The 17,984-nt window shown below is 41.4% G+C and overlaps 1 protein-coding gene across 2 annotated transcripts in view; it reads right to left on the reverse strand.

Annotated features, from left to right (window-relative positions):
• The window catches only part of LOC6566235 (LIM/homeobox protein Lhx5), a 61,180-nt gene extending 43,544 nt beyond the window's left edge, over nt 1–17,636 (reverse strand). For both annotated transcript variants that reach the window (XM_001992637.2, XM_032738992.1), the window contains exon 1: nt 17,380–17,636. In XM_001992637.2, the coding sequence (XP_001992673.1) occupies nt 17,380–17,422 (43 nt within the window). In that variant the 5' untranslated portion in view covers nt 17,423–17,636. The remainder of the gene's footprint in view (nt 1–17,379) is intronic.
• Nucleotides 17,637–17,984: the final 348 nt, after the last annotated feature.

Below are 17,984 nucleotides of genomic sequence, written 5' to 3' on the forward strand. Positions count from 1 at the left end.
ATGGGTGAGTGTGTGAGTGAATATTTGGACAAATGATGAAATGAACAAGCTGACAAACTGACAGCCTCTGCTCTCCATTATAAATGAGCGACTGACACACTGATTGATTGACGAATTGACTCATTTTGCAACAAGCAAAGAGCGACAGACCCAAGCCCAGCGACAGCAATTCAAATATAATGCTGCAAAGCGGAGTTGAGGCGAAGACACGAGGACCACAAGGAGTACGAGGAGCACGAGCAGCACGGGGAGCACGGGTAGCACGAGGAGAAGGGGCTGTGGCTGGGACTGGGGCTGGGACTGGGGCTGGGGCTGGTTGGTACCAGAGCTCGCATATGTCAAAATTGACGGATGTTATCAATCATTTTGTGCCGCTGCAGACAATTTTTAATGAAGGTTATAGACGTTTATAGACAGACAGACGGACGGGCGGACAGGCGGACAGGCGGGCGAACAGCAACAGCAACAGCAGCAGGAACAGGAACAGCAGTTGCTGCAGTGCAAAAGGCATTTTGGTCAGGTTAAACGGTTGCCTCACTACATCATCATCTTCATCACCATTTGCTGCTGCTTCTTCTTATTATTATTCTCTTTGCAGCGATATTTATTGTGGTTGTTGTTGTTGTTATTCTCCCGATTCTGGCGGTTGTTGCTGTTGTTGTTGTTGTTGCGCCAATTTGGGCGTATTCGCTGACTAGCAAAGTTTGCAAAATCGAAATGAAACAGCAGCTGTTCGAGCCTTGCCTCGCAAGGAGCTTAAATAGTTTCAGTTGTTCGATGAAAACAATTCTTGGTATTATCTTTTTGGGGCTCAACAGTTTTGGATTGTTTCTCTTTTCTTTTTGCAGTAGTCAACTTTTCTATGCGACTCTCCTCCATTGCACTCAAGTTTGTTGTCTTGCGCACTTTTTTAAATGCCCCCGATATTTGTTAGAGGATTCCGAGGATTCAAAAGGATTAAATACACATTCCTTACATGGCCTTAACAACTAAAAACAATCCAAAATTGAGATCAATTAGCGCTTAAGTTGTCAATGTGACCGATTTGTCAGAGCATTGTTTGTTCGTTGTACTCATCGCTTCTTTCTTCCCTCTCCGTTGGTTGTTGGTTGTTGTAGTTGTTGCTGTTGCTGTTTGTTGCTTGTTGTTTGTGGTTTTGCCCGCTGGCAGCTATTGCTTGTTGCTGGCTGGTGGCTGCTGGTTATTTGTTGTTGGTTGTCGCTTGTCGTTTGTCGCCTTTGTCGCTGCATTCGTTGCTTCTGGCGCGTTTTTAAAACGACACAAACTGTTGTTTGCAGACGCCGCCGTCACTCAAGTTGCCGTTGTTGTTAAGTGTCGCAATTTAAATATTGTTGAGTGAACTTTTGGCTACCGTTGGCCATTTATTTTGCGCTGAAATTTATGTAACGATGTGGAAAAATTGCCAATACTGCGGGAACGGGAACGGGAACGGCAACGGGGCACCGCTCTAGGCAACAGACCAAGCGTCCAACTATATATATGTATATATATATATATATATATACGTGTGTCAATCACAATCGCAGGTTGAAGAATCTATTTTGGCCACTGTGCGGCAGCCATTGACCGCTGGTAACGAGAATGAGGCACGTACAAAGCATTTTGCCCAACGTTTTCCGCGCTCAGCTCAACAAAGGCCAATAATTGTGTGTCCCAGCAGCAGATTCGACTCCCAGACTCCCAGACCCACATTGACCTAACTGCATTTATAATGCAACAGCAACAGCAACAGCAGCTTCTTCATGGCTCGCTGGGATGGGCCGGGCAACACCCAAAAGGCCAGCCCAAAAACACAGCGAGAGGCAGCCATGGATGGACTTTAGCAGCAGCTGCCTGGCCGAAACAATATAAATATACAATAGCAGCAGTTGCAGCAGCAGCAACAGCAGCAGCAACAACAAGCGGCAGCAACAACTTTTTGTGCAGCTTCTCTGCGGACTGTGAAAAATTCATTCCACATCAGAGCAAAAAAATCTGCTTCATCTTTTGTTACAACTCTCTGGCCAAAAAGCTCTTGTGCTGCCAGCCAGCTGCATGCTGCCTGCGCCATGTTGTTTACGCCTATAGTATAAATTCCCTCCCAACCAGCCCACCAGTCCTCCCCCTCACTGCCCCTCCCACCCCGGCCCCCTTATAAGACGTGACTAAAATGTTAAAGCCACAAGAAAGAAAATCCAAACCAGCAGCAAGCAACAGCAGCAGCCGTCGCTCAATCGCAATCATTTTTTCTTCTCTGCTCTTCTCTTCTCTTCTCTCTTTTTGTTTGCTTCTTTCTTTTTTCGACAACAAATCTTATGCAAAAATCCAAATAGAAATGCAGGCAGCACACAGAAAAATAAAAAAAAAATGGGAGGAAAAAAGCAAATCAGAAAATCGAAAAGTGGACGTGGCAAGGAGGCAAGCTGAGGCTGAGACGGAGGCGGAGGCTAAGGATGTGGCAGTAGCATTTGAATATATGCGGCGAATGCGTAATGCCCTTTGTCAGGCAGCTGGAAAATGACATTTCTATCTTATTTTTTTTTTTAATACTCTAAACCCATTGAAGAGTATAATGGAGTTGTGCGCAAGTATATATAACAGGCGGAAGGAACCAAACCTGACCCCATTCAGTAAATATATTCTAAGCCGTTTAACCATTACCCACTGTCAGTCAGTCTATCTGTCTACAGGGGCTAGAAACTACAAATTTAAATTTAAATTATTGTATACCGCAATCGCAGATGCCTTCATCCTTTGCACGATTAAAACAATTTCATATTTATTTTCATATTGAGCGAACTACCATCAGCAGGCGCAAGCATTTTCCGCTGACATGCACAAATGCGTGCATGTGGGAGAAGTGAGCAGCATGATAAGCGAAGCGAGCAGAGATCTATAAATTCTTGTATATATATATATATATATATATATATATATATATATATATGCAAAAATGTTCTAGTCACGCCCGACTTCTGATTCGGATCTGCCGTAGATTTTTAGTTGACTTTTCAAAAAAAAAAATAAAGAAGAAAAAGAAAAGAAAAAAGGGAAAAAAGTCTTCCATTTAAAGAAGAGCCAGTATTGCAATGGACTTAAAATATTTATCAGCTGGTTTCGATAACAACGAACAAAGTACTCGGTTGAAATGTTTCATTTTGATACTTCATTATGTTCAGCTGTAAAAGTAATTTAATAGTATTTTGGGATGATTTGTGCTAGACATGTCGATAGATATACGAGCGAAAGCTGGTGGATTCGAAAACATGTTGTCAGCTAAACGGCGTCAACAGCCACTTTCTTATCTTTATCAGCATCATCATCATCTTGTGGTTGATCACCAGCCCTTGCCCTGTTTTAGGTAACTTTGATGCTGGCCCGACAGCTGTGCGCCTTGGCTACTTGTGCTGCTAATTTTAATACGATTCGTTGCGCCTGATTTGACATTTTGATTGCATTCGCCAGCTCTTTGGGTGTGGACGGGTCTTGGTCTGGTAAATTAGTAACTCACACACACACACACATATATATATATATATATATATACATTAACACACAGATTGGGGCGCACTCAAGAGCAGACAGTCTAGCGTTCCAGGCCAATATGTAAATGTGTACATAAATGTAGAAAAATCCATAAAGAATATTAAATGTTGCGTTTCGTACGGTTGGGGCAAAAGTTAGTCATCGTTGTTGTTGTTTGTTTTTGTTGTTGTGGTCGTTAATACGCTTGAAATATTTATTCGAACTTAACACCTATTTTTGTGGCCTTTTTCCCTCTCTCTCTATATATATATATTTTTTTCTTTTTTTTTTCGTTTTGCTTTTGCTGCACGCATTAAACTTGTTAACATTTTAATTACACAATTAGTTGCGTTTTTTTTTTGTGCCAAATATATAGAATGTTAACAAGTTGATTTGGCCAACAACTTGAAATACCAAGAGTAGGCATAAGAGTAACCACATTTTTTTGTCATGAATCTCGGTAATTATACTTCTTTTATTTGCAGTCAAATATCGGTTGAAAGCTCAGTTATTTTTTGCTTGCTGAGAACAAACTGTCCAGTTTCTTTTCCTATAATGCTCGTAATATTGTGACTCAAAATTATGAACATTTGATTATTGTACTGCAATAGGATGTAAAAAGCTGGTCTCCGGTTTTCAAGGGTATGTTTTTCTCGGTATGACTAACTTCGCCGGAATTATTGTTTGTTAGTTGTATTCATTACATCAATTGAAACAAGAGAGAACGTTGCAGTCGAGCATAAACGACTGCGAAATACTCTGATACCAATGAGTCATAACATCTGATAACAGGTGCCACAGAATAGGCTGAGTGTAGCCAAGAAATACTGATTTTCCTAGTAAGTTTGCCTTTAAAATTGTGCTTGATTTAGACTTTTGTGAATTATGGGGGCACGAGGGGGCGTGGCTGACAAATAAATGTTGTAGGAGCTTTCTAGTAATCTAGCTTCCAAGTTTGGTAACTGTAGCTCTTAAATTGCGGAAGATATGTCGTTTTATTGATTTGCGATTATCGATCTTATCGATTTTTATCGATTTCGTAGCCTGCTAGTGGATGGGCACTCGCTCGGTAAGTTTGTTGCAAATTTCAAGTCTCTAGCATGACAAAACCAATATGCTCTGATAACATCGGCATCAGAGTATAAAAACTTGTTTGTTGGTAATTACTTGGCAAGTCATTAATGGTTGTAGATGTTGTGGAATGCTTAGAAGCGATAACAAGATCTCAGAGAATAAATACTACACATATTGCATAATAAATTGATAGCTGATAAAGGCCTACTGTGAAAACTGTGAAAACCAATAATCGATGCACTTTTTTTTTGGTCTGGTGGCATTCGAAGAAGAAGAAACATATCAAGAGTTCTGTAGTAAAGTTTTATATTACTATTCTTACATTACATGTTGCAAATAAGTAGTTGGCAAGTTGACAAGGCAACACAAATATGTTGCATGTTTTGTATTGTTAACATTATTATTATTTGCTTTTGCTTTGTTTCCCCTTTGTTCGGCTGATCTTACATATATATATATATATATGTATATATATATCTTCTCTAGCCACTTGCTCCTTGTTGCTTTTTTTTACATTCTTTTTATTTATTTTTTTTGTATTTTTTAGCTTTGAGTGCGCTGCAACCATATTAGCCATGTACATTTTATATTTTGCTACACACAATGAATTTCTTGTTGTTGTTGTTGTTACTGCTGCTGCTGCTGCTGCTGCTTTTCTTTTATGCGCACATAAGATACAAAATACGCCTCTTTTTCTGTAACTCATGCATATAAAGTATCTGCTAGATACACAAGCGCACAGTGCTACACGAAAGTGGCTTCGCTTTGTTGTTCTCTGTCTGTGTGTCTTTGTGTTTGTCTGTGTGTGTGAGTGTGTGTGTGTGTGCGTGTGTGTGTGTGTGTGTGTCTGGTGGGGGGTTTGTGCAGGGGGGGCACTTTAGCAAAGGAGCTGCTGTGCGGCCGACTGGTTGGATACAGAGCGCTGAGAAGGCGGCGGCAGCCAGAAGCCATTGCCATCGTCGCCATCGTCGCCATCGTCATCGTCATCGTCCCCATCGCGAAACTGTTTACTTTGCCATTATATTTCCAAAACCAAAACCAGAGGCGGCTACCAGTCAGAAACCAAATCCCCCTCCTCCATCACCACCCCAATATTGCTGCCTCGTTGAATACTGTGCCAAAGAACAGTCAAACAAAAAAAAAAAAAAAAGAAAGAAAGAAAAAAAGAAAAAGAAAAAAAGGAAAATAAAATAAAAGTAAAGTATCTGCAGCTATCGCTTTTTGCCTATCAGTTGCCTTACATCAGGGCATGGCCAACAGACCCTCGTTGCACACCCCCCACCCATGGCAAACCAACACACGAACAAGTTTGTTTTTGTGTTGCTGTTGTTGTTGTTGTTGTTGTTATTGCTGCTTTGTATTAAAATTCATGTTACGTTGAACAACAACAACACAGTCACAAAGAAAGAGATGAGAAACTAGCGACAGAGATACACACAGTGTCTCAGTGCAAAAGTCTTTGCTTGGCATTGAAGACCTTTTTCTTATATACATAAACACATATATTTCTTCTTCTTCTTCTTCGTGTGTTTTTTTTTTTTTTTTTTTGCATTTGACGCTGTTGGACATCATTTTCTCGATGTGGTCTGTGGAGAGTTGAGGCTCAGCAGGTTGTATTTTCTTATTCAGTTTTTTTGTTGTTGTATGTCAAAAGCGGCGAATTGTTGTAGACGTTGTTCTTGATGATGATGGTGATGATGATGATGATGATGATGATGATTATTTTTACTTGATCAGGCAGTCAACATGGTCATTAGCATTTCCATTTCCATTTGCACTCACATTACCATACACACAATCCAAAGCCAATCTTACAATCATTCGCATTCGTATTCGTATTCGTAGTCGTATTCGTATTCGCATTCGCATTTTCATTTCATTTTTATTTTGGCCGCTTTGCCTCGCTTTGGGCTCGTTCTCATCTTCATAGCTATCAGTCTGGCTGCCATCGCCATCGCCATCGCCATCGCCAGCGCCAGCGCCATCGCCATCAACATTGTCGTCAGGACTCACAGATTTTTATAGGCTGGAGATTCTGCTCCATATCAACGGCAAAGCACTCTCTGTATGCATGCATGGGTGTGTGAGAGACTGCGAGAGTCCGACCTCCAATTCGCTTTTGGGTGGTTTTGTTCGTTGCGCCCACTCGTTTCACGATTCTCGCTCTCTCTCTGCTCTTCGCTTCGCTTCTCTGCTCTTCTCTTCTCTTCTCTTCTCGTTGTCTCGACTCGACGCGACTCGAGTCGCCTTGCCTCGCCTCGCCCCAATGTGGTTCGCCTGAGCTCGTTTCGCATTCCTCGTCAACGTTCAGCTGTTGTTGCTGTTTGCGTTTGTCAGCAGACAGATAGCCAATGATAAGCCTTAGCGTATGAGTGATGTACCACCACCCCCACCCCCAACCCCAACCCCACCCAATTCAACCTTATTCTGTCCTGTCCTGTCCTGTCCTATGCCACCCACCCTGTTGTATTTGTATGCCACCCCCAAGCAAATTTTTATATTTTTGTATTTTCGAATTTTTCCCTTCTTTGAAACGCCCAACCTAACAATCAAAAAATGTTTCCCAAACATGTTGTCAACATTGACTTCGTATTATGATAGCAGTGATCTTTGGAAATTGTCATATTTAGCTGAGCAAATAGTTGACTAAACGTATTTCTATTGAAACTTAAAGTTTGGATGAGAATCTGACAACAATTGTACAATCGTCAAAATATAGCTGATAATCAAAATCAATTGTGTATCAGCTTGTACGAGTATAAAAAGCTTATTTACATGATATTCTTACAGTTCAATTGTGTGAGATACCACTTGAATATATATGTGCATTATAACAAAACATGTTTTAGAAATGTTCAAAATTTTCCAGCACTAAACTGCTTCATAGCATGTATAATATATGAAAATACAAGAAAAGATTTAAATCTGATTTGCAGAGAGAGAGCCAACATCATTTTTGATCACATTTTATTGATTGCAATCAAAATAAATCGAAAAGAAATGTTTGTCTAATGCTGTCAGAGATGCTTTTATCGTCCAGTTGCATTCATTTGCACAACTTAATGATACAGTTTTTGCCAACATTTCTGGTATAAAGCGAAAATGCAGCCATCGTTCGAACGAACAATTGAATTATTTGTGCAATGTCTGTTGCCAAAAATGTGAATAAGCTCAACAATAAGCCACAGCCGCCAACAGCGTCGGTTAGCAGAGCAGAGCAGACCTGCCCCTCCCTTCCCAGATGTCGCTGACATTACTTGTTTATTTTGTTAATATCAATGGGGTTGTGACAACGCAGCCAATACCCTTTACACACCTTTACAACTTACACCCACATACACACACACACACACACACACGCGAGCACACACAGCATTTTATGTAGTCAGTTTGGCATTGCCTATCGCCTCAATGCATGCATTTGTACATATGTATATATATATATATATATATATATATATATATATATATATATATATATATATATATATATATATATACGATATATGAGTATGGCTCTGGCTGGGTTATGTATTATGTTGTTGCAGCTATTGTTGTTGTGGCAGTAGCTTGCAGCAGCCACACTGATTGATTTTAAATGCTTTTGGTGTTGGCGATTCATTTAAAATTTATGTATTTGTAAATTTGCATTTTTCAATATTTAATGTGGCAGGCACTGCACTGCACACACACAAATACACACACACACACACACACAACACACAGACACTCAAGCTTCGGCTTGGATCCCCTTACACTTCCCCTTTCAATGCCTTTGCGCGCTCCTCGTTTAGCTGACTGACTTTGGCAGCGTTTAATGCGATTAAAGGTTTAAAGTTTTGCGCCCAATAAAGCGTTTGGCCCAAACTCTCAGCCAAATAGCTTGTGCAGCCCCCTCAAAACTGTGCAACAGAGAAATTTGGTAAATTTGGTAAATTTGGTAAATTTGCAATTTGCAATTGCATTTTGCATTTTGACAATGGCCATGAAGAACTCAAAGCACTTTGCCACATTGCCAGATTCGATTGCAAAACGCTTTAAATTTCCAACTGGGCTAACAACAACAACAACAACAACAACAACAAATATTATGTATATTCTAATTATGAACCTGTCTCTGTTTCTCTGTGTTTTATGATTTGCCTATCAAATGTCTTTTAATTGGTTTTCACATTAATTTTGCAAATTGATGGCTTTCAGCTGTGTTTTCACCCGCACTTTCGCCCCTCCGCTCCCCTCCCTTTTGGAATGCAATTAATAATAAACCACATGGGAAACTTTGTTGTGAGATTTTGACAGCCGAATGTTATTTGAAATCAACTCACAAATCGTTCAGTTGCAGCTGACCGCAATAATTTGGCCAAACTTCCCCCCTCCCCCCATCCCCATCCCCATCCCCATCCCCCACCTACCCTCGTTTCAGTGCGGCTTCTTCGACTTGCAACCGCATTTGCCATTAGCTTCATAAGCTGCCGCATAGTCAGCGATAAGCGCAATTTATGCTCAGCTCCGATTTTGGAATTTGCTTTGTTGACTTTCGCCCAAAGTCAACCATTAAAAAAAAAGAAAGGGAAAATACGAAAATAGGAAAATAGGAAATTACTCAGAAAATACTGAAACTGCTTATCGGCAAATCTCGAGTTCAGTCGAGCGATTTTTGTGACAAAAGCATTAACCTTGAATGCGACTGCACGTACTCTAAACATCCCCCGGCCAGGCCGGTGCGGGTTGGGGGGACGCTTTCCCTGTTTTGGGGTGGCAAAGTCAACGGCAAACGTTACTTATCGCCACCAGCATCAGGAGCAGGAGCAAGAGCATGCACAGGAGCAGCCTGTAAATCTCCTTCTGCCGGCGATAAAGCCGCCAAATGTGCAGCACCAGTTAACTGGTCATGTGGCATGCGACAAGTTTCTGAATTCGCTGCTCTATGACTGTAGAGATAAACAATTTATAAATAAAAACCATTATTCAGCTTGTACATTTCTGTAAACCTGCCATCAGAGTTCATTGCGATTCTTTCATAATATTTGCGATTAATTATTTAGAACGGGATTAGTTTACATAAATTATGTTGTATTATTATACGTTCCATATAAGTACTGAATTAAACGATATTTTAGGGATCTTAACATTTAACATTTCATATGTGAAAGATTTATATAAATTATATATTTATGTATTATATATTTATAAATGGTTTCCGAAATAATATCCGAGTTTTTATGGTGAGAGATTTTTTATGTGTGAGATTTTCGCTGTAATATATGTATGTATTTCACTTATAGAACGCATATTATGAATAAGTTCCACATAAGTACTGAAACAAGGAACATGTTAAGACTTTTCAATAACTGAACCATTTCTATATTAAGAGTGTAGTAAAATGAAAATAATTTTTATGTGTGAGAGATATTAATGTGTGTATAAAGACAGACATATATCTATGTAGCAGCAAAATGGTTCGGAACGTGGTTCGGTGTAGTGTTGCGGTTCAGTTCAGTTTGGATCGGTTCGGTTTGAATCGCTTTAGTTCGGTTCTAAGGCCATTCGCTGCGGTGGAATTCGCTGCGGTTCGTTGCCAAACAAATTTCACATTTACACTCCTCTTAGGTAACAACGACAGCGACAGCGACAGCGTTGCCGCCCGCAGCTTCTTCTTTATATACACATACACGCATCCACACACACACACACACACACATTATAACATTTATTTTTTGTGTGTTGTTCGCGCTGCGTTTTGAAGTTTTGCCGCAAATGGTTTGGCCAACAAAAGCAACAACAACAACCGCGACACGTGTATGCGCGAGATTTTGATTAATTAATTTGCATATGAGCATTTAAAAGAAGAAAACGTGTCTTAAGTCATTTTTAGTTGTTGTTGTTGCTGTTGTTGCAACTGCTGCTGCTGCTGCTGGTGCTGCTGATAGTAAGGCGCCTGCAACATGTTGCCTGCGTGTCAACAACGGGCAACATGTTGTCGGGTCGGGCAGGCAGGCAGGCAGGCAGGCAGGCAGGCCGGCAGGCAGCAATGCCTATAAATACCATTTGCTGCGAGTTTATAATGCAGCCATAATCAAATTAATAGATGCACAATAAAAACGCATAACAAATTGCCGCTCATTGAGATCGAAGCGGCGGACAAAAGGCGTCGAGCGGTGATCGCTGAGAGATCTTTTTACTCCAAATCGAGTGCCAGCAGAGACAGACAGAGAGAGAGAGAGAGAGAGAGGGAGAAGAGCAAAGGAAGATGGAGACACACAGCGCTGGGAGAAGGTGTTGCAGTTGCCGTTGTTGCTGTTGCTGTTGTTGTTTTTATTGTTGTTGCTGTTGCTGTTGAGATCGGCAACCAGCAAGCAGCGACAGCAGCAACATTACACGCATCATTATGTTGAGCGTTTTTCGGTTATTGATGATATGGGCCCGGTTCGCAGGGACGCCCGCACCGTCCTCAACGTTTCACTTGCCACAAGGAAAGAGAAAGAGAAATACACACAAAAATACAACAGCAAACAGACTGAACAAAGTGCACCCGACAAAAATGAAAACAACCAAATAATAACACAATTCAACTAAGAGAATAAACGATAACCGTAAAAGTTACAACTGGCTTTCACTCAGCCTAATCGGGTCTATATATCATAAATACACACAACAGCAGACAGTCAGACTAATACGGAAAATCTATCAAAACTAGAATAAAACAGTTTAGCTACGAGAATATCACGAGTATCAGTATCAGTATCGAGTATATCCTATGTTCTGGCAATGTTTCGCATACAAAATGTTAAGAGTGCTTCTCAAATAGCAAATCAGACAAATTTCGATTCGGCTTATCAGATTTGAAATACAATTCAATGTAATTTGCACATAAAATGCACATTTTTCTGTAAATGTAGCTGATATAAATAGAAATTTGATTAAGTATCGTAGTTGCTTGAGAATCAAGAAGGCAAACCACCTAGTTTCATTTCAGACTAATCCTTTTTGATTGGCATCATTCAAATTAAATGAAAATAGTTCATAATAGGTTTTGTGGGTAAGGTTATCGCAGTCGCAGTCGCAGTTGCAGTCGCAGTCGCAGTCGCAGTTGCAGTCACAGTTTCTCTAACAGCCAGCGACCTGTTTGTCGGGTGGCTGCTGATGTTGCTGATGTTTCTGTTGTTGCTGCTGCTGCCGATACTGTTATTGCTGCTGCGGCTGTGGCTGTGGCTGCGGCTGCGGCTGCTGTCAGAGCACTCGGAACTAATCGCATTTAGCTGCGGTCATCTACGGCGCGATCGTTTTTCTTGGGCGCGTTGGTTCCAGCCGAACGGGCAGTGCGAACAACAGTCGAAGACAACTTTTGAGAAGGAGACGCAGACGAAGACGGCGATTGAGACGGGGACGGGAGACGGAGACGGGGACGGGGATCAAGACCCTGTCCCGAGGTGGACTTGCGACGCTTGGGTTAAAGGTCATTACCACTCCCCCCGTGAAGCGGCGACTGGGGCTGTGACTGGGGCTGCGGCTGAGGCAACGGCTGACGCTGACGCTGAGGCAGAGGCTGAGGCTGAGGCTGCGTGAGAGCGCGTCAAGTGACTCAATTGGAAACTGGCTACAAATTGTTGCTCGTTTTTATTGGTTGTTTATATTGTTTATGGGCTTTTGTTGTTGCTGTTGTTTTCTGTCTCTCTGCTTTGGCCAATCTTTTGGTTATAAATCAATTTCTGAGGCTTTAGCTACCGTTTCAGCTACAGCTACAGCTACAACTTCAGCTTCAGCTTCAGCCTCAGCTGACAAAGCAAATGAGTTGCGTAAAACAATCAAGAACAAAGTTTCAATAAATCAAAAAAAATATGTATATATATAGATATATATATATATGTATATATATAATATTATTTTTTTTACTTAAAAAGCAATTTGTTAAAAAAGAAAACATTTTCCAGCTGTAAATTAAATTCTGGTTTTCCAATAACACTCGCGATTTTTGTATTTTTCAATTATATTTTTTCTTATTTGTATTTTCAATTTTGTATGTGTCTTGTGGGCTTTCATTAAGGTTGTTCAGTTTATGGGTCTCAAATGCCCCGTGTCAAGTGTAAAACAACCTGTTGAGTGCATTTAATGTTGTTTTTGTTGTTGATGTTGTTATTGCCGGGGCAGTAAATCAAGCCAAAAAGGCGATAAGCTACACAAATGAATTGTCGGCCAACCGAAATGGTCACAGACAACAACAATAACTCAAAAAAAGCGCAATAGAACCTGTTGATGATGTTGGCAGCCTCCGGCGCACCCGCACCCCGCATCCACCGTTGGCTAGTGTATTCATTCGTGGACTTTCCGCTTAAAACTGTCTGCGCTTTTTGTTATTGTTTTTTTCCTTGGTCTTGGCTTTGTTCTTTTTTTGTTTTTTTTTTGTTGTTGTTTTTTTTTTTTGTATTTGTAGTTTGGTTAAACTCGAAGCTGAGGTCTAGCTTGGAGCTCGAGTTGTGCTTGCACTAAAATTTATGGCATATAAATTATCTCACACGTTGACTATTGACAGCTTTAAAATAATCGTAAAAACGGCGAAATCATAAAAGAGCCACAGAGCCTCCACTGAAACCAGAACAGCCACAGTCGCAGTCGCAGCAGCAGCAGCAGCACCGAAGCCATTCAATGTGAATTACTATTTCAGCTTTAAGCTAAACTGCAAAAAAAAAAAAAAAGAAGAAAAATAAAAATAAAAAAAATAAAATTCTGTCAGACAGGCGACGACGTTGGCCTCAAAGCATCGTCCCATGTGGCCATGTCGTGGCATAGGCCAGCCTCCGTAGCCGAACCCTCCCCTCCCCTTTGGCAATAGCGATGCAGCCGCTTGCAAAATGGAAAAGTTCCCAACAGTTGGGGGCCCATAACTTGCATATCGGGATAGAGGGAGACTGACTTTTGCCAGGGACAGCGGGCGGAGAGATAAGTATTCAATTCCTGACAGCCGTCAAATAATTTTTGGCAAGGCTTCAGGCCTGCCACATTTCGGGCAACGTTTGATTTTGATTCTCTATTAATATGAAAGAGATCGGTAGCCATTAGCTAACTTATAACAGCCGATGAGCCAGCAACCCTGTTCAGCTGCAATGATTTAAAGTGCCAGCGCTGATCACTTCCCGTTCAGCAAACTAGTTTTATCATCCATCCAAGCAAAAGAATACAAACAAGAAAACAAAAATCATTTCGCACTATATTAAGACATTGGCAATTGAAAATCAAATAAATAATTGCAAAGATATCTTTGCACATAAGTGGGAGTACACTAATGACAATTCGGCTTACAAATGAATACTATTGGAATAATTAAGGAAACTATGCCTCTGCAGAAAGCCTCCTAACACTACCAGAACGGTTTTGTGGCAGCAACTGGGGAACGAAGAACGAAGAACGAGGTGGGCAGAGGCACCAGGTCTCAGGCAAGCCAAATGCCTGGTCGGTGGCTATAATCAAAAACGATTTAATCATGGGAGGATCAGAATACCGGTCGCTCAATAGGACATAGACTAGGAAATCGTCAAACCAAACTAGGTATAGTCATTCTCAAAGCACTTCATAGCAGATTGTGTCGCCTTAGCCAGGAGAGGATGTTGTACTCGAGAGAAACATATTTTAAGCTCGGAGTACATAGAAACTCTCAACCAGATAAAGAATCGTGCAGAAATTATGGTTAATGGAAGGTCACAGCACAACAATAATAATAATAATAGTAATAATAATAACAATAACAATAATAATAATAATAAACTTCGCCGCACTATTTAATAAATGGCTCAATCCATGTCCAATACAAATATGATATATATTATCACTGTAAGATGCATTATGCATCATGACTGGATTCATCAATTAAATTTTACAAATTTCAAAATATAGATCCAAGTTGCTATTAGGTATTAGACTAAGACATGCCATCTAATAGTTCTTAAGAATGTAGTTCTCTCACCCAACCCAAAATTTAATGAATTTCGTTGGTTATCGAATTCAAAAGATAATTTCAACAAGCTTTGTGCATTCCCAGCGAGCTCAGTGATAGATTTTTGTCGTGAATAGCACAGCCACAGAGATTGTGGCAAAGGACCGTCAATTACAAATGTAATTTTTATATTTTTTCAACTTACTGCCAACAGCTAAATTTTGGCCACCCACCCAGAGCTGTATGTGAGGCAGATGCTTTTCTTCCCTTTTCCTTCTTTTTTTTTTTTGCATCTCAACGGCTCATTATGCTGTCTAATTTATGGTTGGAGCCACGCCCATTTGGTTATCTAACAGCCACTGCGCCCCCCCCCCACACACACACACACACACACACATGCTGAAGCGAAATGTGTAATTCTTCAGGCTAAACGCGGCAGCTGCTGCCGGCTACGCTTTTTGCACAATAAATCAAAGCATCTGGACAAAAAAGCCAAAGAACTCAACTTTTGACTGCCAACTTTTGGGTTGTCTATTCTCTGTGCTGACTATAGTTGGATGTTTTTGGCTCGTAAAGTGACTTGAGCAACTGTTGACCGTAAAAATGATGAAGAAAATGGCGCATAAAAATGTTGATGTACTTGGAACCGCATTGAGGCTGACTTTGACCAGAAGATCGGGCGAAGGCGGCAGCAGCAACAGCAACAGCCACAGCAACGGCAGCAGCGGCAGTAACAACAGCAGCAGCAATTGCTGCCGCAAATATTGTTGCCTGGCATTTGGCATCTTGAAGCTTCCAGGCAGTTAGTTAGCCAGCAGACAGCAGACAGCAGCCAGCAGCCAGCAGCCAGCAGCTAGCTCCACCATTCTTCTGCTACTCTACTCATCATGATGTTGATCATCGTCATCATCATCATCCACATCATCATCCACATCATCATCACCATCGGTTGCAACTCAGGACAGTCATAAATGTTGATGAACAGCAGGCGAACTTTGTTAAAGGCGTTGCTGCGCTTTTGTTGCTGCTGCTGCTGTGCAACGGCAACAACAAAATTGAAAAGATGCAACCGAAGATACAACAGAAAAAGGAGAAAAAAAATATTTACAAAAAAAAAAGGCTTCAAATGTTTTATGACTTTTGGCTGCGCTTTATTCTATGTGTGCTGCTATTGCTGCTGCTTGGCTGTGGCCCGCTTGTGCCCCGTTGACAGCTTTGACTTTTGACTTGCGCTACCCCTTTGGAGGCACGCCCCTCTACCTGCTTGCAACGCCTGCCCGAGCGGGGCCACAATTTATGAGTTGTCATGAGTTGGCGATTGCCAGGTTGGCAAGTTGCAAGCTGTAAGCTGCATGCATTTAACTTGCAACATGCTGCATGCTGCATGCTGTATGCTGTATACTGCAAGTCGGCAGTTTTATGGGCCGCTTGGAGTCCATTTGGCGAAGTGCATGCACAAATCAGCAGGCGTACAAATTTGTTGACGCAATTTGTTGGCCATTTGAGCGAAAGCAAAGCCAAAAGCAAAACCCGAAACAGAAACAGGAGCACTAGAAACAGACACATAAACAGAAACAGAAGCAGCAGAGGCAGTGGAAGCAGCAGCAGCAGCAGCAGGAGCAACAGACGCAGCAAATGCCGTCAACTGGGCAACAAAATCAAAAGTTTTTGGCTGACTTAAAAAGTCAGCAAAAGTGAAAATTTGACATGGCAGCAAATGAAATAAAACAATAGGAAAACGGAAAAGCAAACTACAACCAACAGCCAACAAACAACAACAACAACAAACAACAACAACAAGAACAGCAACAACTTTTGCAGCAACAAGAAAACTTTTGACAAGTCGATGCAAACTTTTTGCCCCGGCGAACACAAAAACTTGCAAAGCGCACAAAATGGGCGCTAAAGAAAAAGAAGGCAACAGTGAGAAACAGCAGAGCAAAGAGTCCCACCTACCATCGGGGTGGGGTGGGGGGGTTGGTTTGTGGATTGGGGTTGGGGTTGGGTCTGGGGTTGATTTGCGGAGTGTGATACGACCCTGCAGCAAGTTCAAAAGTGCAAAACTTTGCTTCATGCTTAACCCAAAGCAGTGCGCCAAAATTGACGAGGCTAACTTTCCTGTCCGGCCAATTCACAATTTTTGGGCTTTTCACTTAACCCTTGTGCGGCTCGCTATTTATTTGCGTAGCCTCCTTAATGAGAATTGCTTGAGAAGCAACAATTTCAAAAATCAATGAAAATATTTCAGATTTTCAGTAAATGAATATTTTCAACAAAATTTCAATTGTAATTAATTATTTTCCATAACCCTTTTCGAATTGTCAGTTGCATTATCCACATTTTGCAATTCAATCAAGTGCGATCTTCCTTTTCGTAAGGATCTGTAAGACTTACCCTGTAACATCCAATTATTATATACATTACGGGTAATATCCATATTCTGTTTATGTTTATGTTTCACATTTTCATGAATGTGTTCAGCATGGAAGTTTTCGATTCAAAGAATACCTAAACTTTCACATATTTGGCGCAGTAGGGAAACTAAAAATTGCGTCGATGGATCGATCAAAAATATTGCGAACGAAGCGGAAACTCTTCAAATGTATTCAAAATGTATATATTTCTATCTAAATGGTAGTTGATCCATCTGAACAACATACTTCAAAAACATTTCTAGTCTAGTTGAGATTGTGTATCCGCCAAACAGTTGGACACTAACAAGTCCAAAAGCCGTCGGATCTTCGTCCCATAAATCAATAGCCGCTGAACAGAAGAATTGAACCTGCCTCGGGCAGCGATGAATTGAGACAATCTTTTGAATGTCGTCGTCGTTGGAAGTGGTTAAGACTCACCGATATTGTGCTGATTTGTGTGCAGGACCGCGCCGAATGCCATTAGATCCTTGACGGGTGGTGCTCGGCTACCGAGGGCGGCAAAACCGTCGCCCAGAAATGACGCCAGCGCGACAGCCCTGAGGGGCGCTTTGGATGCCTCGGTGAGAATTTTGTTATCGAATTTATCGAAGATGGGGGGCGAGATGATAATGGTCACGCTGATAATGACACACACGCACAAGCGCGACGAAGGCGCAAACACGCACGCACGCACACACGCACACACGCACGCACACACACACACACACACACACACACGCGCGCCCACCTACTCAATTAGAACGAGAGCGAGTGACTGAGTAAATGAGTGAGAGCGAGAGCGAGAGAGAGAGAGAGAGAACGAGATTGAGAGTGTGTGAGAGAGTGAGAGAGAGAGAGAGATAGAGTGAGATAGACAGAGAGAGAGAGAGAGAGAGAGAGAGAGAGATGTGGAGCACGTGTGTTGTTGTGTTTTATGCCGGCGGCGAAACACGCTACAAATAGCAGCAGCTGATTTCTTGTTAATTTTATTAAGTAATTCGTATTTGTTGTGGTTGTTGTTGTTGTTCGAGTTGTTGTTGCTC

Source organism: Drosophila grimshawi, unplaced genomic scaffold (assembly GCF_018153295.1).
Source record: "Drosophila grimshawi isolate 15287-2541.00 unplaced genomic scaffold, ASM1815329v1 contig_848, whole genome shotgun sequence".
NCBI lineage: Eukaryota > Metazoa > Arthropoda > Insecta > Diptera > Drosophilidae > Drosophila > Drosophila grimshawi.